A 24,328-nucleotide genomic window follows, 5' to 3' on the forward strand; every position below is an offset into this window, starting at 1 on the left:
AGAGACAGCCTGCGGTGTGACTTTAAACTGAGGGAAGTTGGGATCCAGGCCCCTGTGCTGTCTTCCCCATGTTTCTCTGCCTGCTAGAAATAACGTGGCCAGAGTGAGTTGTTAGAGCTCAAGGGACCCTAAGGGATCTTAGCATAGCACCTTAGAAGTTAGCAGTGTTGGTGACACATAGCATTTCAGTCTCAACAGACTGCAACATTCTAGAAAGATAAGTGGCAAGACAAGACAGGCCTCTTTGCTTCAGGTCTGTGACTGTTGTGTGCCAACCAGAGTGGAGGGCTATCTCCCATTTCGGTCAGACCAACTTCCCCAAGGCAGCATAGCACAGGACAGCAGTGATAACGAACCATGCCTCCCACTTTTTAAGATTCTCCAGCAGTATGGCTAGATAATGCCTTTTGGGTAAAGTAACCCAAAGGAAGGAATGAAAAAACAATTTTTCTCCTGCATCACTATATTACCAAGATGCCTTACAAATGCCTCGCCTACCATAATCTTTCTCTTTTTTCATTCAATTTTTTTAAAAAAGTGGATGTGCTGCCTTTGCTAGTGTGGAAGTGCTCAGACTGGGGGTTCTGCTGAGAGTTCTGGGCCACTGCTTGTAGCTCTCACCATCACCACTGTCTTTGGGTCTTAAGTTCTTTACTTTTTCCTTTATTTTTTAGAAAATATTATTTCATAATAATTATCTTTTTGCTTACTTTTCTCTTTGGGATTCTTTTCTTGGTATTTGCATTACTTTGGAGTGCTGAGGAGAAATTAAAGCATATGGATGCTGTTTGTTAAAAACAAAATTCTACTTGAAAAGAATGTTAGAATTCTTATGTGTAATTTGTATTCTAGCTGGGGCTACAATTTTGTCCTGTAAAACTACTTCTCCAAAGTTTAAAAACAAGTCAGTTAGTATTATTATGTTTTTAAAGGCATAAAACATATATATTTTAATGCTGAACTTTGCAGCAACATGACTAATGCATAAATGAGACGAATGAGTCTGTCTTTGGACCAAACTAAGACAAATACTGCTTTCTTTTTCCTAGCAGTATCGCCAGTTCCTCTAATTTATGTTTTACAGGTCTGTTATCATCTTTGAATTATAATTTATACACCATAAAATTCACCCATTTTAAGTATACAATTCAATTATTTTTAGAAATTCACAGAGTTGTGCAGTCATTACCACAATCCAATTTTTAAACATTTCCATCACCCTCAAAAGATCCCTTGTGCCCATTTTTTCTAACTCTTATTTTTTAATTTAAATTTATTTAAGTTCTTTTATACAAGATAAAAAAAAGTTTTCTTTTAATCCAAGAAGATATTTAGCTCCAGGCATGTGGTTGGAACTGGGACAGTGTTCCGGGGAGTTATCTATTATCTGTGTTAAGGTGGGAGGTGGTACAAGCCCTACATGGGTGGGGAACGGGATGCCTGTACAATACCTTATGTGGCGTTTCAGATATTAGTGTTTACAATACATGCCCCTATTCAAATGTAAATATCAAAATAGATGGTAAAAGCCAACATCATAATTTTTTTCCCCTTTACCCCCTTAATCAATAGAGGTAGCTCAAGAGTTTGCATGAACTGATAAGAAGTTTTAAATAATAGTTTCTGCAACTTGTGTTCCCTCCCTGTGATACAGGATACCCAGACCCTGAGGTCGTCTGGTTCAAAGATGACCAGTCAATCAGGGAGTCCCGCCACTTCCAGATAGACTATGATGAGGATGGGAACTGCTCTTTAATCATCAGTGATGTTTGCGGGGATGATGATGCCAAGTACACTTGCAAGGCTGTCAACAGTCTTGGAGAAGCCACCTGCACAGCAGAGCTCATTGTGGAAACCATGGAAGAAGGAGAAGGAGAAGGGGAAGAAGAGGAGGAGGAAGAATGAAACAAAGCCAGAGAGAAGCAGTTTCTAAGTCATATTACAAAGACTATCTCTCTAAAGCTCAAAAAACCCAAGACAGTAAAAGCACCTAGTGTGATAGATTACTTAGTTAGGTCATTTGGGGGTTGATTCTTCAGCAATAGTGGTTGATACCCAGCAGCATTACTGAGGGGCATTAATTTAAATTAGCTGGCACCTTAAGATTCTAGTACAGCTAGATTTCATTTTGGGAAATCACCAGTAACTGCCTGACCAACCAATTTTAGAGAAAAAGTAACATAAGGAAGCTTTATCTGGACAAAGTCATATAAATTCTCCAACTGAAAGTACTCATGAAAAAACAAGGTCACAGCCCTGCCCAGAGGGTCCCTGGAGATGGGGGTCTCTCCGAGCTCCTACTCCAGAGAACCAGGTCTCCTCCAGTCCTGTAGCACTTCATTCTGCAGGCAGTTGAGCCATTTTAACTTACGAGGCACAATATTTCCAAAGTATACTATAGACATTTGAACTTTTCATTTCCATCCCCTGTTCTACCTGCCAGTTTTTCTGGATCTGGACTTGCCATGAGTTTAAGCATTAGGGACATTACACTTCTTAGATTCTGAAGACACGTCTCCTGCTCATGGATGACTGGCTTCCTTAGGAAAAACAGAATCTCCTTTCTTCCAAAATCAGTAGGAAATCTAAACTTATCCCCTCTTTGAAGATTTCTACAGGTACCTATGGAAAAAAAATCCTTGTTAATGTGTTTTTCTGAAACCAGGATTCATACCTGCGCTGTTTTAGAATATCAGCTCTGCATGTGTGGTAAAGATTTTTGTGTTTGAATGTATGAAAAAACAGTTTGCTGAAAAGTTAGTCTTAATTATTTATTGGCCACTATGAAATAGATTTCAGCTATAGAACTCCACATACTTTGGAATCTCATTCAGGATAGTCTGAGTTTAATATACCTTCATTTTTAAAAGTGCTCCAGAGAACTCTACTTACCTTATGGATTCCACGAGACTTTCCTTCTTGAATGTGCATCAATCATGCCTTGCCCCCCGAGCTTGAAATATATTCTTAACCTGATAAATGCACTCAGACTTGCATCTTTAGGAATTTTTAACTTTCTTTCACTACATTGGCACTTAAATTTTTCTTTATAAAACTTTTTGAAGGGCATAAACAAAGACCATAAACTGATATGCTTAATACATTTCCTCTGTGTGTAACATTCCAAATACTTTTATCTTTTCCACTGTTTGTAAAGCGCAGCAGTTTAATATTTCAAGGGACTTTTTGCGAGTTCCTTAAGAACTAATTTTAAATTACTTCAGTGCAATCCTACACAGTATCAACATTAGAATTTTGATGTTACTTAGTCTTATGTTATCTTCCATTCTATTTTTATCTGCTTCTTGCTGCTAGTTTCAAATTGCCAGTATTTTTCTTTTTGCTTTTTAAGCAGTTACAACATTTTTCATATAGCCACAGTATTGCCACAGTTTATTATAATTAAAGTGTTTTAAAATTTGATTTAGAGCATTCAAAGCTTTTCTTCATCACTTTTGATTGTGTTTAGACTATAATCTTTGTGTGCATGTATGCTGTATATGTGCGCGCATGCGTGGTGTGTATGTTTGTTTACAGGTTTTTTGATGCCTTCTTGAAGTTGTGTTTATGTTCTCCCAGTTTATTATGCCATCAGAATGGTAAATGAGAACACTACAACTGTAGTTAGCTCACAATTTTTAAATAAAGGCTACCACAGTGCATGCTGTTTGTTCAGTCTTTGCCGCCTTCTTTTCCCTTCCATGCCACCAGTTGTAGACGACCCAAACAGATGTCAGAAACTAAAAACAAATGCTCTGCTGCATAAATGGCTTACATGCTGGGAGAGACTTCCCTGGTGGTCCAGTGGTTAAGAATCCACGCTTCCACTGCAGGGGGCATGGGCTTCCACTGCAGGGGGCATGGGTTCGATACCTGGTCAGGGAACTAAGATTCCACATGCCTCGCAGAGCAGCCAAAAAAAAAAAAAAAAAAAAAGGCTTACTTGGTTGTGCTTTACTAAGGAACAGAATGACTTAGGCACTTCTAGTTTCTACTAGGTAGCCTAATTTGCACATTTACTTCAAAATTTCTCTCGAGCATCATTTTGGTTCAATTACATTCTAGTAGCTACAGTACGCTCATAATGCTAAAATCTGACATTTTTAGTAGGTAACAAAATCATCATCATCATTAATATTTACCAAGGCTTGGTCTGCATTTGTAACTTTGGTGCAATTTGTTACTAGCAGCCGAGTGCTATCTTTCCATGTCTTGATAGTGAAGCATTTGTTCTCAGGAAACCATCACTCCTGCTTCACAGGAAGTCTGTTTTCAGATATCAGATGGTGGGGCCCCCCAGGTCTCGAGTATTCAAACAATACTGTAGATATTCTAGAAAGAATCAAGACATACTATTAAATGTTAGACTAGATGATTCTATGATTCCACTTTTGATTGAAAGAATCCATTGTCCAGATAATATGTAAATTGTTTCATTTTTTTAAGGCAACCACAATCCACAAATGTTCCTAGTGAGGAAATTATTATTTTTAAAGGACTTTTTATTCCTCGCTAGTGAAAAATGTACCTTATATTCTGAAAGAAAACAAATAATTTCCTTCTATTCCATTCTCTTCCCAAACATATAAAAAACAATCCACTGATTATTCCTTACATCGCAGAGCTTCATATTAAATGAATTTCTATGTATAACTAAAAAGACATGCTGACTGTTGTCAGCTCTAACTTAAAGTCTCTTTTTATCAAGATGTTTGAGTTCTACACATTTTAATAAAATCTGTGCTTTTAATACATCTGTGCTAATGAGTATCAATGAGCTAAAGAATAACTGAATTCTAAAGAAACTCAACTCTCCACTTTTCAAGAAAACACAGGTAATACTACTTTCTTTAACCCTTGGGAATGCCTCTGTATTTCAAAAGGGAAGCTAATGTCTGTGACAGTCATTACTGAGGCTCTTTGCCCCCTGGCACATGACTAGGACCACATTCCTGACTCCCTGTGTGAGATGGGAGATGGGGCTGTGTGACTAATTCCAGTCAGCGAGGTAGAAGCAGAAGTGATGTTCATCCCCTCTGGTCCAGAGAATTTAAGTACTGGTGCAAGACTCTCCATAGTGACTGGCAACATGTCAGATGGTGGCTACTTTATCCACCTAGGTCCCAAGCCAATCCCAAATGAGTACATAACACAAGCAAGAAATAAATCTTTGTTCTTATAAATCCCCAAGATTTTAGCATTCTTTGTGGCTGTAACATAGCCTAGACTATCCTGTTATACGGTCATCACTGTATTCTAGATCTATTCTGACCAATATGGTAGCCATGACTCACCAGTGACTTTAGATTTAAATTAATGAAAATAAATAAAATTTAAAATTCAGTTCCTCAGCTGCACTAGCCACATTAAGTGCTCAATAATCACATGTGACTAGTGGCTGGCTATCTTATTGGACAGCACAGATTAAAACGGTCTATAAAGTTCTATTAGCACTGTTTTAGATGGACTAGGAGGAAAAGAGAAACTCCAAATTTTACCTTAACTATGCATATCACTTTTCAAATTGTGAAATTAAAACATAAAAGTTTACGTGAAATCAGTCTGGAAAGTATGGTCTATAGTTTCATCAATCATATTGGATAACACAAACTCAATACTTACGTTATTGTGTTTGATTATTTACATTCATATATTTTTTCACTTTTTAAGATATTTTAAAAGTACCAGTTCTGTGCTTCTCACCACAAAATCGAAATAGAGACCTGCAATTCACAAGCAATTACCAGATTACTTGTGATATGAAGCAACCAGTTAGGCAAAAAAAATCTCTGGTGTTTTTGGCACTTGTAGCTACTTGAGACAGGGGAGCATCCAACAGGGACAACTGAGATAGCAGAGAAAGAGACAGCATCCCTGGGGCAAGATTTCCCCAACAGTGAACCAAAAGGAAGGGGGAGGGGCCATCCTGATAGCTACAGTCATTTTAACCTTAGTGGCTTTGATCATAACTCCCTTCCCATTGGAACTGGAAATACCCAGGAGATCTACAGCACTTGGAGACAACAGTTTCTAACTGCTGGTTGTTTGAAATTTTAGCTCATAGGCCTTGCCGGTGTTCCAAATGCTTGTACATTGCAAGGAGGGCTTCATGTCAGAGACCACAGCCCCAGTAGTGACCACACAGAAGTACATGATAAATCTTCACAAGACATCATTATTTGACTCTCTGGGACTAGATTTCTTCCAGCTGGAGATAACTAAGGAAGAAGAAGGTTACAAATTAACCTAAAAGTCAATTCATTATTATTAGCTTCTTTTGGGCAGACATCAGTAGCTTCCAACAGTTAAGAGACAGGTTAAGCTATAGGGCTTCTCCACAGTCTTGCTCCAGATGGTATGTTACAATGACCAATAGCCTCTGGTCAGATTCAACAGACATTTATTAGCAAGCAGTCATACAGCCTATTCTGTAAGCTCCATGAAGTCCCAGATCTGTCTCTCCAGAAAGCATCTCACCTGTTCACTGAAAGCAAGCACTGCAGGATACAAGGGGTAGGATCTAGCTGACCTGGGAAATCAGCCAAGTGGAATCAGTTCCAGCTCTGCTTCTCACTGGAGTTGTGTAGCTTGTGCTTCAGTTTCCTCACCTATAAAATTAGAGAAATTATATTTCCTCCTTCACAGATCATTATAAAAATTAAAAGAGCTCATGCACAGTACCTGATCCTTACGGTCAGCTCTATTCTTTTAGCACTCGGAGATGCTAAGATGTGTCAGGAACATCCTCTACCCGCAAGGAACTGATAATACTTCTGTAGAAACAAAACAAATAAGTGGAAAAGTGAAGAATTATTGAAATTCCACCCACCTCCGGAGAAACATCTTTGTAACTGAAAGTGCACATACAGCTGCATGAAACACAATTGCTCTGAGTTTAGGAAATGCTACAACTGCCTTCTTGGTCTCCGGAAAAGTTTTAACTTCCAGTCTCTAAATACTCTCTTCTTCATAGTCAAAAGAGAAAAGCTCATCTGACCTTATGAGCCTTATTTTCCAATCAAGAGGAAATTTCTCAAAGTTGGCTTGACTTTAAACTCACACTTAACCTTTAATCCCCAAAAGTTCTCTAATTTTTAATTTATATTTACAAAAGCTAATTCACATTGACTTGTTTCTGGCAGTATATTAACCACAGAACAAATAGGGCTCTGCTAGGCAGTTCCAGGAAAAGACTAGGTAGACACCTTTTTTAAGTTGTCTAGAAAGCTCAAAATGCTCCTATTTTCTGGAGAATCAAGAGATTAAAGGTTTAGAAAATGGGAAGCTACCATAGTCGAGAGAAGACCAAACATGAACTCCAGAAGACAAGCAGTAACCATTCTCTTCAGAACCCCATTAAACCGAGAGTGAAGGAATACTTTTTTTTAAAGCTATAAACCCCTCAAAGACAAATATGGGAGAAGAAAGATGAAAAATACCAGAATTTTGGAAGATGGAAAGCAAACAGATGAGCGGGTAACTTACTTAGAGCACAGAAGCTGAAACCTGACTTCCTGCAGAGAAGAAGGCCAATAGGAAGGCAAGTCAGTTTTACTCTGAAGAAGCCTAAAAGGTTAGAGACTGAGGGAACCATGTACCTATGAAGGGGAGCCTCAAAAGGAATGTAAGGTATCAACTCACTGATGCATTGAGGTCAATGCAGGTCAAAAGTCCAACCAGGAAATCAATGCAGAAGTAGGATGGGATACATAGGAGTTAGGACAGACAAGGGTCCAGAGTCCAGGAAGTCAGTCTGAACACATCAATAGTACCCATGTTCAAAGTACAGAAAAGAGCCTGATCCTGGAAAGGCATCTGCTTGCTCAAGGAGTTTTTAAAGACAGATAAAGTCATTTAAAGTTAAATTGGTTGTCCAAGAAGCCAAATCATTTAGACGTTTAATAATGCACCCAGTTAATGAGGGAGATCAGCTCGGTGCTTTGTGTCCACCTAGAGGAGTGGGATAGGGAGGGTGGGAGGGAGACACAACAGGGAGGAGATATGGGGGTGTATGTATATGTATAGCTGATTCACTTTGTTATACAGCAGAAACTAACACACCATTGTAAAGCAATTATACTCCAATAAAGATGTTAAAAAAATAAAACAGAAATAAAATGCACCCTGTTAATGAATGTCTTATATTCATTTATTTAATGTAGAAGCTCAGTTAACTAATTTCCATTTAATCCAACTTGCCCGACTTAACCACAATTTTCATTCTTTCTGTAAAATAAATGAACTGGAGCCCACACACTTCTGTTCTACTAACTGATGGCCACTGAGTAGTAGTATTTACCAAGAGTCAATTGGATTTGTTCTTAAACTTCTTTATGCCAGTTGTACAACTGTAATTACATAATTTAATTATTACATAAATCAATAAAAATGGGGTGCTAAAGGGAAGAGAAGCTGTTTCTATGGAAACTAAATTGAGGCTAGTGGTCATACGTGGCGGATCAGACACCTGAATTTATCTCCTGCCTCCCAAAACCTCACTAAAATGAAAGTAAAGGCATTAAACCCACAGGGCAAAGAATAAGAGAGGTGATATATTAGACTTGAGTTGTTGACAAAATTTTGGGATAGACTGGTAAGTAATTTCGTTTCAACTTTTTCCACTCTGCAAGCATCTTCAGGCAAGAAAGCGTCAAAAAGCAAGCTGAGTCCTACCACAGAACAAGGCAAAAAACAGAGGAATTAGACTGACTGTCCCCCCTCCATCTCCTCCTTTAGCCCACAGGCCCTCTGACAGTCTCTCCTCGAACGCTGGCAGGAAAAGGGGTCTTTTAAAGTTAGACCAGAGGGAAAAAAATAAATAAATAAAGTTAGACTAGAGAAGCTGTAGATTGGTGGACAACAGGCACAACTGAGAGTGAGAAGGAGCAACTCAGAAAACACAGGGATCGGGCAACAATCCCAACACAGAGAACATCAACGTGTTCTCTGTATCTATGATGTTGGTTGGGTTTTTGTTGTTCTTGTTGTTGTTGTTTTATATTCCACATACAAGAGATGTCACACAGTATTTGGCCATCTTTGTCTTATTTCACTTAGCATAACGCCCTCGAAGTCCATCCATGTCACAAATGGCAAGATTTCATTCTTTTTTATGGAGATTTTATATATATATATAAACACATCTTTATCCATTATCTGTTGATGGACACTGAGGTTGTTTCCATATCCTGGCTATTGTAAATTATGCTGCAATGAACCTGGGGGTGCATATATCTTTTCTAGTTAGTGTTTTCATTTTCTTCAGATAAATGCACAGAAATGGAATTGCTGGATCATATAGTTATATGATCATATAGTTATATTTTTAACTTTTTGAGGAAACTCAATACGTTTTTCCATAGTGGCTGCACCAATTTACATTTCCACCAACAGTGCACGAGGGTTCCCTTTTCTCCACGTCCTTGCCAACAATTGTTCTTTCTTGTCTTTTTGATAAAGTCATTCTAACAGGCGGGAGGTGATGCTTCATTGTGGTTTTGATTTTCATTTCCCTGATGATTAACGATGCTGAGCATCTTTTCAGGTACCTGTTGGTCATCCGTATGTCTTCTTTGGAAAAAAAATGTCTATTCAGATCTTCTGCCCATTTTTCATTTTATTTTTTTTTTTGCGGTATGCGTGCCTCTCACTGTTGTGGCCTCTCCCGTTGCAGAGCACAGGCTCTGGACGCACAGGCTCTGGACGCGCAGGCTCAGCGGCCATGGCTCATGGGCCTAGCTGCTCCGCGGCATGTGGGATCTTCCCGGACCGGGGCACGAACCCATGTCCCCTGCATCGGCAGGCGGACTCTCAACCACTGTGCCACCAGGGAAGCCCCCATTTTTTAATTGGATTGTTTTTTTGCTATAGAGTTGTATGAGTTCTTTATATATTTTGGATATTAATTCCTCATCAGATATAGGATTTGCAAACATTTTCTCCCATTCAGTAGGTTGCCTTTTTATTTTGTTGATGGTTTCCTTTGCTGTAACAGAAGATTTTTAGTATGATATAGTCCCATTTGTTTATTTTTGCTTTTGTTGCTTTTACTTTTGGTGTCATGATGTGTGATAATGTCATCACTCTGACAGCTTACATATTCTTGTGCTTTAAATTTTTCTTAGTTTTGATTTCTAATATGGATAATATAAAGTAGTTATAAACCACATAAATAAAAGTTCTTTAGGGGCCTCAATAATCTTTAACAGTTTGAAAACCACTATTCTAGGCGATGATTTAACCTAAATATAGCTAGGCAGTGCACTTTACTCTGAAAATCCCAGGCAGCACCCAAAATGTAACCCATACTACTGTTGTCTCCTCTTCCTTTTGAGTTTGCCACCAAAAAATTCAACTCACACAAAAATATAATTTACTGATTTTGTAAGGTAGGTAAGGTAAATAAGGGAATTCATATTGATCAGCATTTCATTTGAAAAATCCTCCCAGACCTGTCTCTTCTCCTAGGTTTCTCTCCTCTTCTCTTTATCTTTCACTCTCTTCCCTCCCCACTTTGCAGGGCAATTTAAGTACATCCAAGATGGGGGGAGAAAAAACCAACATGTCACTGCTATCTACCCTCATTAGAAGACATAAAGGGATTCGTTTTTGATAAACTTAAAGAAAAAAATTTTAAAAAAAAGAAAAAAATTTACTCACAAAACCACTCATTGGGGAAAAAAAAAAGCAGAATACATATAAACAGAAAGAACATTAAAAAAAAAAAAACCTAGGGCTTCCCTGGTGGCGCAGTGCTTGAGAGTCCGCCTGCCGATGCAGGGGAGACGGGTTCGTGCCCAGGTCCGGGAAGATCCCACATGCCGCAGAGTGGTTGGGCCCGTGAGCCATGGCCGCTGAGCCTGCGCGTCCGGAGCCTGTGCTCCGCAGTGGGAGAGGCCACAACAGTGAGAGGCCCGCGTACCGCAAGAAAAAACAAAACAAAAAACCTAATGCCCTTACTCAGCCAAAGATAAACACTAATAATATATTGGTATATCCCCTTATAGATTTTTTCTCTCTATAGACAGATATACCTAACTGTTTTAAAAATAAGATCTTAGTACACATCATGTATAGTCCACTTTTCTACTTAATATATTCTAAACAATTTCCATATCAAATGCATCTCTGCATTATTTCCCCAACTTTTTATTTAAAATTTTTTCAAACTTGGAGAAAGACTGATAGAATAGTTTGATAAACACTCTTAAACCTTTCAATAGAATACTGTTGGGAGATGATCCACTCCATATTGTTCGGAGATGATCCACTCTGAACATCTCACTTTTCTGGACAATTCAGGTCTTCTGATCAAAAGCATTTACAATCAATTCCAGTATTTGCATAAGGAGCTGAAGGGGATCAAAATGTACCACCCCCAAATATGCCACTTTGGCATAAGGACTATTTTGAGCTGAAGGCAAGTGAGAAACAGCAGATACGGAAAAAGCTCTCTGTCCTCCCCCTATTTGCCTAAAAGCAGGGCATAAATTTCCCTTTGTGAATGTGTCCCCATCCTCTCTCATATATCAGGAAGAGCAGGATAACAATTAATCACCAGACACGAGTTGACTCTAAACTCATCTCAGCCCAGAGATGGCAGCTACATAACAAACTTTACTAAAAACAACCCTTATCTTCCATTAATTTTCCCCACAAGTTTACCTTCCCACAATTTACTGCCCATAAAAACCTAAACCCACATTCCTTTGTCTTGTCACTTCTCCACAAATTTATTGCTCTTTGTTAAAATGGTATATAACCCTCTGGGACTGACCACCTCTTTGGGGTTTTCACTTCATTTCTGTGAGGCCCCCCACATGTATATGAAGTAAACCTTTTTCTCCTGTTAATGTTTTATCCATTCAATTCGCAGGGTCCCAGACACTGAACCTAAGAGGGTAGAGGATAAAGGGTTTTTTTTTTTCCTCCCCTACAGAGACATTCCAGTAGGGTAAGGATTAGATATGTTTCTCTTCCCAGAGATGTTCAGAATAGTAAAGATAAAGACCTCTCCTTCCCGTCTTGGAGAAGACTGGCTTACATTCTAGAATAAAGACAAGGTTTCTCTCTCTTTGGAGGGCAGGAGAGACAGGTCACCAGCAGCCATATATAAGATCAGAGTTTCCTAATATTTGTATAAGGAGCTGAAGGGGATCAGAATGTACCACCCCCAATATGCCATTACAGGGTTCCTCTCCTGTAATGCACCCCACTGCATATGCAGGTACCATCTGGCCCTTACTATGTTGCCCTGTGTGGATGGGGCTTGGTAACCAACATAAGATGTTGCTCTGGCTGCTGCTTTTGCCATAAATGATAAACTGTTTTTGTTTTGTGGCTCAGAGGGCTCATTATTTGTGTGCGTGTGTGTGTGTGTGTGTGTGTGTGTGTGTGTGTGTGTATGTAACGGTATAATATATATATAAAAATAACATGTAGATTTTATTTTAAATATATAAACATATACATACATCCTCTTCCTGCCCCTCTATCTGGACCCAGACTAACCCCCACACACATACCTTAAGCCACAAAGTGCACCCTGAGATCAAGCTCTGCCCTGCTCCTCTTCCTGTGAAACCCCACACTCCATCCACCTGGACCAGGCCCTAGACCATGTGTGTCCTCCATGGTATTCAAAAGAAGAGAACATTTCCTCATTGAGGGACCTGGGTGAAGAGGCCAGCTTCCTCAGCACAGGGTACTGGAACTTGGGCTGGGTCACAAAGAGAGAACAATGCCTTGAGGCTGTCCTTTGGGAGGAAGACCCCAAGAATTGGCAGTAATGGACTCCAGGGACAAAAATCTGGAGCCCCTTGCTGCGGCTGGGCCCTGAAAGAAAAATATACATGAAAATACGAGAGTGTGTGGGGTGGGGGCCCGGCCACCTTGTTAGCTTGCAGGCAGAGTAGACATTTCTGACCTGCTATAGTTTTTGTCTTAATCAGATCATTTTCCACATTTGCCCTTTGCTCACAATTTCTCTCACACTTGTGCTCTGTTACACACACACACACACTTTATTTTTGCTGAATCATTTGAAAGTAAGTTTCTGCAAAATCATTTTTAATGTCTGAATATTATACTATTTTAAACCTCTATCATAATTTAACCAGTCTGTACTGCTGGACATTTAGATTATTTACAACAGTTTGATACTGTAAATAGTATTGTGATGAGCATTTATAACTAACTAAATCTTTTTTCACACCCTAAATTTCTTAAGATAAACAGACTCACAGACAGAGAACAGACTTGTCGTTGCCAAGGGGAAGGGGAGTGGGGGAGGGAAAGACTGGGAGTTTGGGATTAGCAAATGCAAACTATTATATATAGGATGGATAAACAACAAGGTCCTCTACATGGGAATAGAATCTAAAAAAGAGTGAAGATATACACATACACATACACACACACACACACACACACACACACACACACACACACACACACACACATATATAACAGATTTACTTTGCTGTACGGCAGAAACTAACACAACGTTGTAAATCAACTATACTCCAATAAAAATTTTTTTTTAAAAATCAAGGTCCTAGGGGCTTCCCTGGTGGCGCAGTGGTTGAGAGTCTGTCTGCTGATGCAGGGGACACGGGTTCGTGCCCCGGTCTGGGAAGATCCCACATGCCGCGGAGCGGCTGGGCCCGTGAGCCATGGCCGCTGAGCCTGCGCGTCCGGAGCCTGTGCTCCGCAACGGGAGAGGCCACAACAGTGAGAGGCCCGCATACTGCAAAAAAAAAAAAAATCAAGGTCCTACTGTATAGTACAGGGAACTGTATTCAATATTCTGTGATAAACCATAATGGAAAAGAATATGAAATGAATATATATAACTGAATCACTTTGCTGTACAGCAGAAATTAACACAACACTATAAATCAACCATACTTCAATAAAATTAAAAAAAAAAGTTGAGATAAATTCCAAGAAGTGTACTTATTGGGTCAAAGGACATTCATGGTTTGAAGGTTTTGCTATGTATTGTCAAGCTGCCTTCCAGACAGTGTATCTATCAGTCTGTACATTCAGTAGCAAAGTTTAAGAATACCCATGTCCTTATATCCCTGCTAACAGTATTATTTTTATCTTTGACATTCTGAAGAAGAAAAAAGTAGAGGGCGTCTATCTCATCATTTTAATCATCATTTGTTCATAAATGTTATTTATCGTCATTGGTGTGTTTATTAACCATTTATAAGGAGACCTATGGTCTGAAGCTGATCATAGAAAGTCATCAAGTACTAAGGCAGCTATCTCACAGTCTCTCATAAAGGGTCTCCTCTCTCCACATCTGCTCAGGTGTCAGTTTCCCCAAGCTCAAATTCTCAAAAGAATAATGTGATATAACCTTTTCATATTAGTCATATCACTGGCCATTCTATGGGCTAACTGGAAGTTTAGAGTGGAATTTAGAGTTTGAATCCTATCACTCACCCCTCCCTTTCTGCAGGGTTTTGTATGATAATGAAACTATAACAATTCAGGAAAGTGGGGAATGACCTCAGCACCATCTCCCATCTGGCCATTAACAGAGAGCCCTCCACATGAAAAGATGCTCAACATCATTAACTATTAGAGAAATGCAAATCAAAACTACAGTGAGATACCACTTCACACCGGTCAAAATGGCCATCATCAAAAAGTCTACAAATAACAAATGCTGGAGAGGGTGTGGAGAAAAGGGAACCCTCTTGCACTGTTGGTGGGAATGTAGATTGATACAGCCACTATGGAGAACAGTATGGAGGTTCCTCAAAAAACTAAAAATAGAATTACCATAGGATCCAGCAATTCCACTCCTGGGCATATACCTGGACAAAACTATAATTCAAAAAGATACATGTACCCCTATGTTCATAGCAGCACTATTCACAATAGCCAAAACATGGAAACAACCTAAATGTCTATGGACATATGAATGGATAAAGAAGATGTGGTACATATATACAATGGAATACTACTCAGCCATAAAAAGAATGAAATAATGCCATTTGCAGCAACGTGGATGCAACTAGAGATTATCATACTAAGTGAAGTCAGAAAAATACCACATGGTATCACTTATATGTGGAATCTAAAATATGGCACAAAGGAACCTACCTACAAAACAGAAACAGACTCACAGACACAGAGAACAGACTTGTGGTTGCCAGGGGGGAAGGGGGTGGGGGAAGGACTGGGAGTTTATGTAAACTATTATATATAGGATGGATAAACAACAAGGGCCTACGGTATAGCACAGGGAACTATATTAAATATCCTGTGATAAACCAAAATGGAAAAGAATATGAAAAAGGAATGTCTATATGTGTATAACTGAGTCACTTTGCTGTACAGCAGACTGGCACAACATTGTAAATCAACTACACTTCAAAAAAAATAATAAAAGAAAAAGAGAGAGCCCTATAAGGGTATGTTTTGGGGTATGTGACCAACCATGAAGATTGCTGACATCTGGACTTCCAGCTTCCTGAATTGAAGATAGCCTGGCCAGTAGCACAGGGCTGATCAGAATTACACCCTACTCCCTATTCCCAATCACAGGCAGAGAAACTAGAAAAGAGAGAGAATGGTACACTGCAGGGCAGAAGTAAGAGTCAGCCTGGCTGCCTTTCCTGACTGTGCAGAATCTCTCGTCCCCCGGTTAAAACATGGCCCAATAAATTTCACAGGTCTTAATCATATTACTCTTTCCTCCTCCCTGCGGGGCCAGATATGTTTATTTCTGATATTTCCTGTGATGGGTGTCTTTCATTTTTGGCCACCCAGTATCTAAACACACTTCCTATTTGGAGGTAATTCCAATAAAGAAGCTCAAGTGTGGGCAAATAGCCCCTTTCCCATCTGCCTTGTCTCTAGAATTTGGGCATGTCAACTTCCAACAATATGCTCCTACCTACAACCTTGACTCTGGAGTGAATAACACAGAGAAGTAAATGGCAGTTTAGAATCTTTCCAGAGGTGACAGAGGAAACAATAATGGCAGCATCCAATGCCCAATGGTGGCTGTGCCAATGACAGAAGTTGTTAGATACTAACCAGATTCTTCCTGTGTATTGATTTGGTCTCTAATTTTAGATGTCTAATTTCCCTTGGCTCCTGTCGATGTTCCAAACCTTATTCTTCAGCTTTTCCATCAATTTTGTGAGCTATCCAATGTCCTTTCAATACACTCCTCTCTAACTAACCAGTTTTGGTCTCCATTGTTCAGGAAGCTGGAAATCTGATTAGTACATAACCCCTTTTGTACAGAAGTTGCCTTTTTTATGGAGATGAAAAGACAAGGAAGAGGGGTGCCTCCCTATCAATAACTCCTGGATCAGGTGCCCAGCTCAAGCCTAGAAGTATCCATTATCCTGAATATGTGATAAACATTTCACTGCTTTGTTGTATAGTCTTACCATCTGTATATGTATTCCTATCTGTAGTCAAAGGGATGAAGATAATAGGGTACAAAACATGGCCACTATCTGTCACCAGGGTTTTGCCTCAGCAGCTTCTCTTAAAAAGAGGTGCCAGGGACTTCCCTGGTGGTCTAGCAGGTAAGACTCCGTGCTCCCAATGCAGGGGGCCTGGGTTCAATCCTTAGTTGGGGACCTAGATCCCGCATGCCGCAACTAAGACCCAGAGCAGCCAAAATTAATTATTATTTTTAAAAAAGAGGTGCCAGCGATGCTGTCCCCTTAACATCTTTTTTAAAAAATATATATTTATTTATTTATTTTTGGCTGCGTTGGGTCCTCGTTGCTGCGCCTGGGCTTTCTCTAGCTGTGGCGAGCAGTGGGTACTCTTCGTTGCAGTGCACGGGCTTCTCATTGCAGTGGCTTCTTTCGTTGCGGAGCACAGGCTCTAGGCGTGTGGGCTCAGTAGTTGTGGCTCCCGGGCTCTAGAGTGCAGGCTCAGAAGTTGTGGTGCATGGGCTTAGTTGCTCCACGGCATGTGGGATCTTCCCGGACCAGGGCTCGAACCCGTGTCCCCTGCATTGGCAGGCGGATTCTTAACCACTGCGCCACCAGGGATGTCCCCCCTTAACATCTTCATTATACCCAGATTAACTACAATAGCTTCTTACATGATCATCCTGATGCAGTATTTCCTACTATCAGGACTCCTCTTTATTTTTATTATATATCATTTATGTATATCAAGCATATAAAGTATATCTAACATATAAAGTATAAGCAAAAAGCACCCAAGACATAAATATACATCTCAATGAATTATCACTAAGGGAAAACCTAGATTACCACCACCCAGGTCAAGAAATAAAGCACTTCCATCACTCCCAGAACTCCTCTCCCCACCACTCTCCCAATCCTTGCTACTTGTCCCCACTTGGTCATAAATTCCTCCCTCCCCACTATCCACCTATCTTACCTATCCTGGGTAAGTATCCACTATCCTGACGTTTGTGATAATTTCTTTACTTTTCTTTAGTTTTACCACCTGTGTATGAATCCCTTAAACAATATAATTTTTCATTTAGCCTGATTTTTAACTTTAGATAAATGAATCATACTGTATGTATTCTTCTATGCCTTACTTCTTTCACTCAATATTGTTTGAGATTCCTCTATTATAGCTGAATAGAGCTGCAATTTGTTCACTTGCATCGCTGTAAAGTATCCCATCGTAAGATCTACAATTTATTTATTTATTCTACTGTAGATAGATGTGTTGCATTCAGTGTGGGAATATAACGAAAAATACTGCTTTGAATATTCTGATATATGTACCCTAGGGAATCTTTAAGGCCATCAACCTGGCATTAGAAAAACAGTCATGGGATATATGTATCTTTGACTTTCCTAGATAATGCCAAACTGCTTTCCAAAGTGAATGCGCCAACCCACCACTTGCAGTCCCCTCACCAACAACTGGTGTTAATCAAACAGTTTCATTTTACCCACTCTGGAGAATGGCTAATGGTATCACACTGTGCCTATAATTTTCATTTCCCTGATTAATAAGAGGTTGAACATATTTGCATATGTTTACTGGTCATTTATATTTTTTCTTTGGTAAAGTCCCTATTCAAGTCTTTTGCCCACTTTTTCAATGTAATTATCTCTTACAGATTTGAAGGAGTTTTCATATGTTGTGGAGACTAGTCGTTTATTAATTACGTGTGGCAAATATCCTCTCCCACTCTGTACCTTGCTTTTTTTTGTTTGTTTTATGCTATCCTTTTATGAACAAAAATCCTTTACTTTAATATAGTCAAAGTAGCAACCTTTTCATTTATAGTTGGTACTTTTTATATCTTGTTTTAAAATTCTTTCCTTACCTTTGAGGTCATAAAGATATTCTCCTATACTAATTCTAAAAGCTTTAAATGTTGACTTTCACATTTTAAGTCTAGAAATGATTTTTGTATATAGTGTGAGGTAGGAAATTTTTTTTTCCCATACGAATATCCACTTGTCCCAGAATCATTTACCGGAATGTTCATCTTTTCCCTACTGTATCTCTGTCATACATAAAGTGACTATATATGTGTGGGTCTGTTCCTGAACTCTCTATCCTGTTCTATCAGTCTATTTGCCATCCTTATGCTAATACTATACTGTCTTAATTGTAAAACTATAGTTTACAATAAATGTTGTTATCTTGTAGAGCAAGTTCTCCCAATATCCTGGTAATTTTTGGACCATTAAAATTTCCATATAAAATCTCAATCTGCTTCTCAAATTCCACAAAAATCAAAATAAACAACAAAAACTAGTTGGTGAAATTCTGATTGAGATTGCATGCAATTTATAAATTAATTTTATCATCTCTACTGTATTGAGTCTTCCAATCTATGAACTCAGTATCTCTCCACTTACTTAGGTCTTCCTTAACGTCATCCAATAATGTTTTATAATTACTTACATAGAATTTGAACAGTAGCACAGAGGCCATACCTCTTAACTTATGCATACCTGTTTAAAATTGTTGTTTTCCTGGTGAACAGAACAGTTCATTATTATGAAAGATTTTACCTCTAGTAATGCTTTTTGGCTGCTATCGATACAGACGTATTACTGTATTAGTTTTCAATTACTGATGTAACAAATTACCACAAACTTAGTGGCTTAAAAAGCAATACAAATTTATTATCTTATAGTTCTGTAGATCAGCAGTCCAGTACAGGACTCACTGGGCTAAAATCAAGATGTTGGCAGGGCTGCATTCCTTTCTGAAGGCTCTAGGGAAGAACCTATTTCCTTGTGTTTTCCTGATTCTGGAAGCCCCCTTCCTCCATCTTCAAAGCCAAAAACACTGCATCTCACTCTGACTTTCTTCTGTAGTCACACTGCCTTCTGGCTGACTGATTCTTCCTCCACCTCCTTTTTATGATTACAGAGGACCCACCCAGATAATCCAAGATGATCTCTTCACCTCAGGGTCCCTGATTTAATCACACCTACAAAATCCCTTTTGTCAAGGAAGGCAACTTCTATGGTCTGAATGTTTATGACCCCCTCAAAATTCATATGTTGAAATCAATGGGTAGTGCCCAAATAGAAAAAGCCCTAGAAAACTCACTTGATTAGTCTCAGCCCTAGGACTGGCATTAGCATTTACCTTCAGAGAAATCCTAGCTTTTGCTTTTACTAACTGATCACTGTTCTGGTTTCAATTTACTATTCTTTACCATCCCCAACACAAGCCCTCACTCCACTTCTGATCCCCACTTTGGAGATACCCTTTACTTTCCTGCAAAGTCAGCAATGGTTTAAAAAGAATGTTTATCATTTTTCAAGTCTTTGGGGTTTTCCCTCCCTCCCTCCCTTTCTTTTGGTAATGGAATGTGGTAGGCTGAATAATAGCCCCCAAATATGTCCATGCTCTAATCCCCAGACTGTTACTTATAAGGTAAAGGGGACTGGCAGATGAGATTAAGTCAAGGATTTTAAGATGGGGAGAGTATCCCTGACCATCAGGCTGGGCCCAACGTAATCGCAAAAGTTGTTATAAGAGAGAAGCAGGAGAATTAAAATCAGAGAAGGTATTCCAACAACAGAATCAGAGACTGGAGAGACTGGAGAGATGTGACTGTGAGCCAAGGAATGCCAGCAACTTCTAGAAGCTGGAAGAGGTAAAGAATGGATTCCCCCTTGGAGCTTCCAGAAGGAACCAGCCCTGCCAACACCTTGACTTTATCCCTGAAAGAATCATTTTGGACTTCTGATCTACGGAACTTTAAGAGAATAAATTCCATAATGTTTCAAGCCACTAACTCGTGATAATTTTTTACAGCAGCAATAGGAAACTAATAAATGGGAGTTGATTTTTCTTTTCGGATAATACTTTCAACCTGTAACTATTTAAGAACCTGATTCATTACCACGTCTTAGTTCAAATTTAAATTCCTCAGTCCAGCAATCAAGTCCCAACTATTTATTTAGACTTATTTTTATCCCTTCACCCTTGTTAGCCTTCTGTAGACACATGGCTGTGTCCTCTTACATTTTTTACCTTTTATCTTCTCTCACTTTAATGACTTTCAACCTTTTCATAACACATCCCTATGATTATGTTTGAGACATGCCTTCGAGAAGCTTTTCCTGACTTCTCTCCTCACAACAATACTGCTTTGTAGTCCTCAGAAATAATGTTTATTTAGACAACTCTAACCTGCTTAACATTCTCAATTATTCTTTGAATGTAGCAATTCTCCCAATACTCAGATTGGAGTAAGATACTTGGAGGCATATAATATGCATTCAGTATCTGTTGTTTTTATCTGCTGTGTTAGTTTTCTGTTGCTGCAGTAACAAATTACCACAAATTGGGTGGCTTAAGACAAATTTGTTCTCTCACAATTCTCTAAGTCTGAGATCAAGGTATTGCAAGGCAAGTCTGTACTGCCTCTGGAGGCTCTAAAGGAGAATCCATTCTTTGCACCTTTCAGATTCTGGTGGCTGTCAACATACCTTGATTTGTGGTTCATCACTCCAATCTCTGCCTCTGTGGTCACACTGCCTCTGTGGTCACACTGCCTCCGTGGTCACACTGCCTCCTCCTCTTCCTGTGTGACTCTTTTTCTCTGTGTGTCTATTCTACAAGGATAAGTGATTGCATTTAGGGCCCACTGGATAATCCAAGGTTATCTTCTCATCTTAAGATCTTTAATTTAAATGTATTTTCCAAATACGGTAACATTCACAGATATTTGACATCAATGAGGGGGGGCATTTTTCAGCCTACCATACCTGCCCAACATCTATTCTCTTCTTCTGATAACAACTCCCTTATTACTTCTGGGGGCACTATATTCCCCAAATGCGGGGGATGTATAAACTCAATTTATATAGTTTGGGTGAAGCCTCCCTCCTCCTGCTAATGTGTATATGACAAAGACCTGGCTGGTCAGCATATTCTATCCCCTTTGGCTGCAATGATTGGCTCAGTGACGGGCATGTGACTCAAACTAAAGAGATTACTTTCCAGGGCTTTTATTGGAACAAATGGGATAGAGCTGTGGTTTGTTGTTGTTGTTCTGGGACTGCTAGATTAAGCAAAAGAAATATAGTGACTCCCTTGCTGGGGAGAGTAATGAGAAAACCCACAAAATTGAAGGAAAAGCATCAAGTACCAGACCTCAGGGACTAGAATCAAGACCCAAAGCCCTCAAAACACAGAGTCCCTCGTGTTTGCTTGGTTTCTCCTCTCCCCACATGGAAGGGAAGGTGAATGTCTGGAGCCAGGAGCGCAACCTGCTATATTTAATAATCCTGACAAAAAGATGAACACTACACCCCAGCATCCTCACATCAATTTCACAGAAGAACTCTAATGAGCTCTGCTTGTGTCAGGATAGTCCTAAGGCCTGAAATAATTACTTTTGCTAGAGAAATCATGCTTGATCCAGACAGAATCATGTTGCTGGCAATGTGTCAGGCAATGAAGGGGAAAAACACAAACACAAACAACTCAAACCACTACTACAAGAAAATACCACTATTCTTATGAAACTTGTGGTCTATTGGGGAGAGAAGTCACGAGTAAATATAAAATTACTGTAAATATAAAATTACTGTGGCCTGTGTCATGAGAGGAAGTACGTGGAGACAAGGTGAATGACTCATTCCAGAACTTTAGGGAAAGTGATGGCAAACTTAGATCAGAAGGAGGAAGGTAGGGATGGAGATTCTAGGCAGAGAGAACAACAGGCTCAAAGCCCCTGTGGCAGAAAGGCTCATCACTCATTGGAAGAACTAAGATAAAGGTAGTATGTCTAGGGAGAGCATGGTGTGACGTGAGACTGAAGAAGCAGGTAGGAGTTAAGACCATGCACATTATTGTGGGTCACATTAAATATTTTATACTTTATCATAAGTGCCATTAAAAGCCATTTAAATGTCATAAGAGAGTGGTGGGGAAGGTAGTAGACATGAACAAGTTTGGATTTGGAAAAGATCACTGTGACTATACTGGAGAGAACAAACTGGAGTCTAAGTGACTGTAAGAAGATACGTTGACTTTTAAATTGATTTCCGACAGAGCTTTATGCATTCCTGCCTCCTACTTTCCCACTAAGCAGGTTATATTGGGAAAGATGTCAGTTAAATGAATGAAAGAAGCTTTTAGATAGTGATTATCTGCTCTGCAAAATGACTCACTTCTTTATTTCCTTTGCAAAAATTTTTCCCTCTGATCACAGTCTGCAATGTGAGTACACCAACTTGCTCTTTAAAGAAGTCAGGAAAACCAGGCAACAGGATCTCTACACAATCTGTGGGGCTGTAAGGATGGGACACTGACAACCGTTTAGTTGTTACCTCTCAATCTTTAGATGTCTCATGGCTCTAAATACCATCACCGCCCTGATGGCTGTTAAATTTATACCTCTAGTCCACACTTCTTCCTGGAACCTCAGTGTCTTTATCTGTCTACTCAACCTCTCCACTTGAATGTCTAATAGACGTCAAGCTCAGCAAGTAAAAGATAAAATCTCAGATTTCTGCCTTCAAAATAGCTTCTTCTACAACTCAATTATTCCAAGCTACTCATAACGTCTTTTACCTCACACGCCACAGCTAACATATCAACAAATCTTATCAGCGCTACTTCTAAAATATGTCCAGAATTCAATTCAGTTTTCATCACCTCAATTGCAACCACTCTGGCCCAAACCACTACTCGCTGCGGCCTGGATTACTGAAACAACTTCCTAACTGATAACACTCTTCACCAACTAACACAGTTATTTTCACCTGGCTCCCTCTATAACGTCTGGGAGACCGAGGACTTGTCTTTCACTTAGTGCCATGAACCCCAGTGCAATCTCGCAGATGCTCCATAAAATAAATACTTACTGGAAAGAATAAATAAGTATTGTATATCACTACATGTACAGTAATTAATTTAAAAAGAGATTTGGGCATGAGAAAATTGACGGTTAGGAGACTTCTAGTACAAACCAAAAACCGCTAGAACAAGCAGTGATTGGAAAGTGAGGTCAGCTGGTTGAAGCAGGTTCCACAAGCTGTCCTGCTTTCCTTAAGCAGACATGTTTTCCATATAAGCCAACATCCCTCTACCTTGGAATACTGTGGGTGGAAAGCTTCTCGCTCCACTCGACACCTCACCCTTAGCCGGCAGCCTAATCGTCTCATCCTCGTCCTGCTTCGACGACGGGCTTCGGCGACGGGCGAGCCCACGCGGCTTCGGGCTGGAAGACGCATTTGGGCATCCTCCTGGCCCTCAAGAATGACACTGGATCCTAGGCCACACGGGCAACTTTAATCGGATAGGAAAAGGGACATACTTCTTGTTGACGTTCTCCACTGTACAAGTAACTTAAAATCAAAAGGCAGGGAATAAACCTTCAGAGACAGAATCTTCAACCCGGCTAGCAGTTAAGATAAAGGGCAGTTCCCGCCGGCCTCTAGGGATGATGGGAAGCGAAATCAGCGTCAATTGCCCTGACCCAAAATGGCAGGTTACTCGAACCGCGTGTATAGGGGTGAAGATACGACCACTGGGAGAAGTCAAGATGAGAAGGGAAAATGAAAGCATCATTTTATTAATCCCACACAGAGGCGGAAATTATAGGAGAGAGAATAACCAGGGACGACAAAACATCCAGACGGCAGAAACAAGTGGCCTGTCGAATAAGGCCAAACACAACATTGACCTAATCCAAGATGGCGCCGGAGGTTATTACCGGGAGCGCAAAAGCGGCGGTGATTACCCTGTTCCACGATGGCGGTGGCGACTGAGGCGAGTGGAGGGGCGGGAGGGCCGGGAGCGTCTTTGCCCTCCTCCAAGATGGCGGCAGCCGTGGGCGCTGTCCCTGGCTCCGCCCCGCGGCCTC

The 24,328-nt window shown here is 39.9% G+C and overlaps 1 protein-coding gene and 1 long non-coding RNA gene across 13 annotated transcripts in view; one reads left to right on the forward strand and one right to left on the reverse strand.

The window, feature by feature from the left end:
- The window catches only part of MYLK (myosin light chain kinase), a 271,416-nt gene extending 267,756 nt beyond the window's left edge, over nucleotides 1-3,660 (forward strand). For all 9 annotated transcript variants that reach the window (XM_032629951.1, XM_032629944.1, XM_032629948.1 and 6 more), the window contains one exon: nucleotides 1,655-3,660. In XM_032629951.1, coding sequence (XP_032485842.1) covers nucleotides 1,655-1,905 — 251 coding nt within the window. In that variant the 3' untranslated portion in view covers nucleotides 1,906-3,660. The remainder of the gene's footprint in view (nucleotides 1-1,654) is intronic.
- On the reverse strand, nucleotides 3,338-24,246 carry LOC116752866. Of its 4 annotated transcripts, XR_004349614.1 has the most exons (4): nucleotides 20,943-20,994; nucleotides 6,682-6,773; nucleotides 6,478-6,608; nucleotides 3,338-4,332 (listed from the first exon to the last, which is right to left on the reverse strand). It is a non-coding gene; the product is annotated as an uncharacterized LOC116752866 (long non-coding RNA). The 4 variants fall into 4 exon arrangements; XR_004349616.1 differs by lacking the exon at nucleotides 20,943-20,994 and adding an exon at nucleotides 24,179-24,246 and having other exon boundaries at nucleotides 3,338-6,608; XR_004349615.1 differs by lacking the exon at nucleotides 20,943-20,994 and adding an exon at nucleotides 24,206-24,236 and having other exon boundaries at nucleotides 3,338-6,608.
- Between the last annotated feature and the right edge of the window lie 82 nt (nucleotides 24,247-24,328).

The sequence above is a fragment of the Phocoena sinus genome, chromosome 4, assembly GCF_008692025.1.
Source record: "Phocoena sinus isolate mPhoSin1 chromosome 4, mPhoSin1.pri, whole genome shotgun sequence".
Classification (NCBI taxonomy): Eukaryota; Metazoa; Chordata; class Mammalia; order Artiodactyla; family Phocoenidae; genus Phocoena; species Phocoena sinus.